Genomic DNA, 6,744 nt, shown 5'->3' with positions numbered 1-6,744 from the left:
GAAAAATTGTGCTGTGTCTAATCTTTTAACAGAGTTAAATGTGCAAAGGGCATATCCCTTGGTCTCCTTTGTAAATGACTAAATGCTGGAAAAGGTTCTTCTTTGAGCATAATAGTGTCTGCTTTTCTGTACACTTATTAGTAGATTTTGTATACTTTGAAAAAGAGATGATTGTCTTTCTCCCATTTAACACATAGGAAAATGAAGCATGGTAAAATGAAGTGACATCCAGTGGGCCAGCAGTAGGTATACTTTACCAGTTCAGTGTCCTGACGAGGAAATGCTACCTATTTTTACCTGTGTATAGACTTCTTATTGGAAACGTCATGATCTGTTTGGCAGCGTGGAAGAGGAATAATGAGAATATGTTGTCAGAAGCAATAACAGGAGTGATTTCGTGCACCACATCATTTAAATTTTTGTCTAATTCCCCAAGAAACTGTCCCTGGAAAGTTGTTTCTTCGTAGAAGTAAGGAAACTGATTTGATATGAAAAGTAAAAAACCCAAGCTCCACAGGACAGGTGTAGCAAACCGCCTTTCTAAAAGCAAAGACAGACAAAATTTTTTGTCACTTTTCAAATAATCTTTATCCTATATACGAATACTATTATATACTATTTCTTTTTTTCCAATTACGAAGGAATAGCTCTCTGTGTTTGATTTATGTACTGATGACTTTTACTAACCTTCCTTGCTGTATTCCATTTAATGTTTATGTAGTGGATGACGTGGTACTGGAGCTATCAGAGGTGGAAGAAACAGCATCAGAAAGCAGCTGTTTTGCATCTGAGGACACCACAGAAGACTCGGGTGTGGTGAGCTCCCCATCTGACATAGTATCTTTGGATTCACAAAATGACAGTGTTAAGTCGAGAGACATCAAGCTGGTCAATGGCTACACGGACCCAGCCGAGGCAGATGCGACGTGTGGCACAGAAATGTGCCCCGTAAGGAACGCCTGCTGCCATAGCGTGGGATCTGACAGTGCTCCACACAGGTAAAACTTAGTTTGCAACTGGCTCTTGGAAAATATCTTGTGTGTCCTCCTTGTAGGGAATCATTTAAGAAAACCAACTTCTACGTTCTTCTGCTCTTTCAAAAACCAGCACCAATGCCAAGTGACTCCTCCCAGTGAAGAGCTCACTGCCAAATCCCCTCCAGCGACATACTTGTAGCAACAGGCAAAGGTCACTTTTCTGTTTGAACTTGTAGTTACTTTTCTTGCAAAAGACCGCTGCCCTCTGGAGTCAATTTCTCCAAGAAGTCTGAAATAATACTGTTACAGTTTGGTTTATTTTGTAGCTCTGATAGCATATGAAGTGCTTAAAATGTTACTATATATTGATTTTTAAAAATGACGTGGGACATAAAATGGAAAGTTCATAAAATTGAAAAATTCAAGCTACCAAAAGCCAGGTGGGAAAGGATTGTATTCAGTGAAATTTGGGATTGGTTTATGAGTGTGTGCACCCATAGGTATGTTCACCTAATTCTAACCTCCCCTAGCATTATACCTTGGGGGGTTTTTTTCAGCGTATTTCCTTTTTTTTTTTTTTTTTTTTGCATAAACAAACATTGTCCTGCAGCTTTTGCAAGAAAATACTAGAACCTGGAATTTAACTAGAAACTGCCTTCAAGCACAAGTGACTCTGACACTGTTTGTTTGCCAAAACTCACATAGTTGGTGGCAGGGCTGCAAAGGGAACCCAAAATTTATAGGACTTTGCAAATACAAACTGGCCAAATAGGAAGCTGTGCCTCCAGCAAGGAGGGTGGCCTGGTAATACTGACAGGGATCCGCTCTGTGTGATGCTGCAGAGTCATGGGACAGGGGCCAGAAATTCCTCTGAATTCTCAGTTGACACAAAGTCTGTGCTTTCTGGTCTCCATTCAGCTGCTAATCTGTAGCCCCTTCATAAGAGCGTGTATCATGACCTAGTTATTTCCTTCCTCACATTTCTGAGGGAGAACTTCATCTTGGATCATGCAGTGAGTGATAAATTAGGGATACATTAGGCCAAAGTCAGTATTTAACCTATTGGAATGATCTCAGGGCTTTTCTTTATCCATCAGTATCAATAGGGACAAGGTCAAGCCTCACTTAGATACTTGCTTGACAATATGTTTTTCTCCTGAATTGTCCTTTTACAGTTTCTTAGATCCTGAGCAGTCTGCAGTTGACGGATTAGATAGGCTAGTATAGTAACTGCAATTAACTTTCCAGACGTGATCCAAAAAAGCAACCGATTAATTTCAGTAGATTTAGACTGGGCCTTGTAAGAAAACTACGGAATCTCAACTTTCCTCAAAATGTGGGGTCTGAACTGGTTAGGAAAACACACATGCACACTGAGTGGTGGGGGAAGAAGTTACCATAATGTTGAGAAAAGACATCAAAACAAAAGCCTGTGAGAACAATCATAATCAGTGAAAAATATTTTAGACCTCTGTTTTTTTTTAGTAAAAGAAAATATCACCACAGGTCATTAAGCGACACGCTCCCTCTTGGAAGTCCGTATTCTCTCCGTCTTACACTTCAGCCAGAGATATATGTTCTGTGCATTGCACATTCACCACACAGAATTTTCAGTAGCTGGAAAAAGTGTATGTAGAAGAGGCAACGGGACGTTTCATAAGACTGCTGGCAGGACTGCTGCTCAGGGGTCTGGCTGAGCCAAAGGAGTGGAAGCTGAAGGGTGGCGTGGTGTACGGCCCGTCGCAATTGGGGAGGTGATTGCTCCCCTTGCTCGGCTGCTGTGAGGCCAGTGCCGTAGCACCGGGCCCCCGCTTCAGGAGAGAGATTGGCAAACTGGAGAGGGGTCCGGAGAAGAGCCACAGAGGGGGCTGGGCTGCTGGAGCACACGAGGTATGAGTTGGAGAGGAGGCAACTGGGTGGTTCACCTTGCAGAAGCGATGTGGGTAAGGAGGGACCTGATTGCAGCCACTCCCCAAACTGAAGGAGGACTGTGAAGCTTCTCAGCCGTACGCATTTGAAAGACAAGAGGCAGCCGTCGCCGGCTGCTGTGAAGGAAATAAAAATTGAATGTAAGGAGGAAATTCCTCGAAACAGGAGCGGTTAAGCAGTGGGAGAGGCTGCCCAGAGAGGTCAAGGAATCTCCATGCCTGGAGGTTCCAGAACGTAGCCAGGCAAAGCCTTGGACAGCCTGGTCTGGCTTTGAAATTAGCCCTGCTTGGAGCAGCAGGTTGGGCTAGGCTTCCAACTTAATCTTTTCTGTGATTTTGTTGTGCTAAATATTCTGTATCTAATATGTCCATAATTTTAAAAGAGTGGTTTTAAACTGAAATAGGAGACAGTTGTTGTTGTTGGGGGAGCATGGTTATTTTTCATAAGTTCTGTTGAAGACAGTTATTGTTGACTGGGGAGTGCGGTTATCTTTCACAAGTTCTATTTGTTTTTTAGGCTCTGGGACAGTAAAATTTCTTCAGATCAATTTCAGGATATAGCAGAAACTTAACATTTGTGATTTATTTTAATCTTATATTAGCAACCACTTGGATAGCCACAGCAGCGATGCTGACAGTAGTGTCTTTTAAACTTTTATGCTCTGAATGTGCCAGTAATATTTGAAGGTAAATCCAACTCTACTCCTAACCTATGTTTGTAAACAAACCAGCTTTGAAAATCATGCTTTTGAGGTCAACTTGCTAAGTTTTCAAAAGCCACTTCCTAAGTGTAGAGGGAAGGAAAAAACTGAGGGTTTTTTTAAACCTATTTGTATGAAGTTCTTGTTTTAGTGGGATGTAAATCAGTTCTGAGTACAATTTTGAGTACAGCCAAATTTGGAGAACATCAGTTTCGACTTCCACTGTCAGAACAGCTGCCACTCCACTAATAAAAATTTTTGGGAGCTCTGAGGTTGTTTGTAGTTCTTACGATGAACAGGCTGCTTTCAGGACAAAACCAGCCTCCTAAATTCCCAGACAAGTCAAAGTGCCATTCATGCGAATAATTGATATCAAGCTACGTAGTGTTTTAAATATATATCAGAAGCTACAAAACTTAAAGGAAAATTTTACATGGAGTTTATTAATTCGTTTCTGTCTTCTAGCCTGTGTACTACGATCTAACTCAATTCTAAAAGGCAGACAAGAAAATTTGGGAGAACACGTCGCTACTATAAAGAAGCAGTGGTTAACAGTAGTGAGTCGAAGTCCTCCTTGAGTCTGAGCTCCAGTGAAGCCCGAAATTTTATTTAGTGACTAATTTGGCTGAGGCTTGGGAAAAAAAGGTTAATGAGAATAGTGGCAATATTTAGCTTGTTCTTTTAAATTGTAAATCTGACTAAAACTTGGGCTTTTCACCCAGTGAAATAACTAATTCCTAAGAATTCTAATGCTGTATACTAAAATGATTTTGTACTCTGTGGGCTGTGAAAAGTGCCCTTAAAGTGGAAGCAAATTATACTTGGAGTGTTTAGGGCTACAAAGAAAGTCCAAGTGGTTCTTTGCATGTACACTCTGAAGAGCTGCAGGGAAAAGCAGAATCAAGTCCACAGTTCTTACCTCGGTTTGTTCCAGGGGCTTAGCCTGTGCTCCAGGAGATCAAGAAGATTTTGCCATATTGCTTACTTTGGTTAATTGTATGTTTAGTTTTAAATTCATTTTTCTTTGATTTTCTGGAATTGTTTATTGGGTGGCCTGGGTGATCTCTGCGTAGCTGAAATGTCTGATAGCATTAGAACATCACAGGAGGGTCTGCACCTCAGCTACCGCTGAAGTCAAGGAAAGTTGAGAGCATTTAAGGGTACAGTCTTCATCATGCAATAGGTTTGTCCGCACATAGCGGCATAATAGTATAGCCAGGTCAGAAATGGCACATGCTGCGGGCTGTGCACACACAGAAATGACAACCACAGCAGAGCTCAAATCCTGTTCAGTTCCCAAAGCACAGAAATTTCTAAAATAAGGTCCCTGGATTCAGAGGTTTCCAAGCTGGGGTCTTTCCTCCATGGTTTCGTTTTCCAGTACATGTGAGCAACTTGCAAGTGCACTCTCTTTTGTTTTCCTTTGGGTTTCTTGTTCAAGCAGTCTTAATCCAAATAAACATATCAATCAGCATGGAGACTGTCAAATCTCAAAACACTCTAGTTCTACCCTTGGCTCTGCCTCTAACCTGTTAAACCATCTTTGTCTCTCCACTTCTGATATCCCTTTCAGCCACTGACTGTTGGTTTTTTTTTACGGTAAAAACCATAACACAGCTGTCATATCTCACAATATATTTGTACAGCACCTGATGGAGCAGAATCCAGACCCCAGCTGGACGTGCCAAGGGCTAACCCCGTATAAATAATTGACTACATGCAAAGTTTGGCTGTGAATGTTTTAATATTAACTGCTGACTGAACACTGTACTACGTAGTTCTCTTTCTTCATATCCTTCCTTACGGTTGATTTCTTTGTGTTATGTATCTGTTCGCGAAATTTTAATATATAGTGTTAAATGAGTAACAAGAAAACCACAGAGAAGCTGAAATGTTGCTTATGTAGCAGTAAGTACATCTCATGATCTCACAGTGTTGCAACTCTGTCCTCCCATACCCCGTCCTTTCCCATCCCTTGTATGGTGTCATCACACAAGCTCCTAGGGGCAGGGATCAGACCATTTTATATGCCTATAAAGCATCATGCACACCTACTGTCTGGAGCTTTATAAATAATTACACATTAAAAATTATGTTAAAATAATATTATTAGGGATGCTAGGTCACGCGCTTAAAGTTAGGTAACATTAATATTAAGGCTGTCTGTGTAACCTTAACTTCCTCCCTTTAACCTTAATTCCTCCCTTTTGTGGAGTAGGATAAAGTCTCTATTTAAAGTGATCATACTCTATTTTGTTTTATTTTCTTTCTAAGTTTCAGAGCTCAGTTAATAAAGCAGGTATACCGCCGTTCACTTTCAGTTCAAATTCTGTTCTGGAGACAGGACTACTTAATTTCCTTTTACTGTTTTTATGTCACTCACCACACCAGTATCCATGTGCTGTGCAGACTTTAATTCATTTCTCTGCACAGTACTCACTTAAAATGAAGAGGTGGTGTTATCCGATTTTAGAGAAGGAGAGCTGGTGTGCAGGGAGTCAAAGCAGACTAGTGACTTGTTAGACCACACAGGACCCTTTTCTTTTTTTCAGAGGACTGAGCATTAAATAGCATTTCATATATCGGAATACAGCTCTCCTTTTCCTCCAGACTCTCTTCCTGGAAGACATTTAACCATTTTGGCTTAAATAAAATGAGTGATCATGGACATAATTGAAATTATCACATTTGGACTGCCACCTAGCAAAGATATATAATTTCTCCAAGTTACAAGCAATCGAAATCAGAGTTTTAGAAGGGTTCTTAAGAGTGAGTGATTCCACCAGCCTCTCTCAGAGTAGGAAAACCACTGTAAAATACAAAACTTTTTTTTAATTTTGAGAAGGTTTTAAATGTATTAAAATATTTTAAAAATAGAAATATTTAAAAAATTTAAAGGAAACTTGGCAGTTATAAAGATGAATAAATACAATCTTGTCTGGGACAGAAAGATAAAATACCTTCCAGAGATCTTGAAGGGATTTTCCCTTCCCTTGGGTTGCTGTCTCAGTAGCCATGAGAGAGGAATATTTTTTCACGTACAGCTGGTGGAGGGCATAGGGTGGGGGTGGGGGAACCCTCCTGAGATCTGTTCATGCTGTGGGTCTGGACAGAGATAATCCCATTTCCTCCCTTTCT

At 40.6% G+C, this 6,744-nt stretch overlaps 1 protein-coding gene across 1 annotated transcript in view; it reads left to right on the top strand.

Moving 5' to 3' along the window:
* The first annotated feature begins 672 nt into the window (after positions 1-672).
* COBL (cordon-bleu WH2 repeat protein) overlaps positions 673-6,744 on the top strand; it is a 29,345-nt gene continuing 23,273 nt past the window's right edge. The window contains exon 1 of the mRNA XM_065627936.1: positions 673-998. Coding sequence (XP_065484008.1) covers positions 673-998 — 326 coding nt within the window. The remainder of the gene's footprint in view (positions 999-6,744) is intronic.

This window comes from Caloenas nicobarica, chromosome 2 (genome assembly GCF_036013445.1).
Source record: "Caloenas nicobarica isolate bCalNic1 chromosome 2, bCalNic1.hap1, whole genome shotgun sequence".
Taxonomy (NCBI): Eukaryota; Metazoa; Chordata; class Aves; order Columbiformes; family Columbidae; genus Caloenas; species Caloenas nicobarica.
The sequence above is the reverse complement of the archived record's forward strand: the minus strand, read 5'-3'. Positions and strand labels throughout refer to the sequence as shown.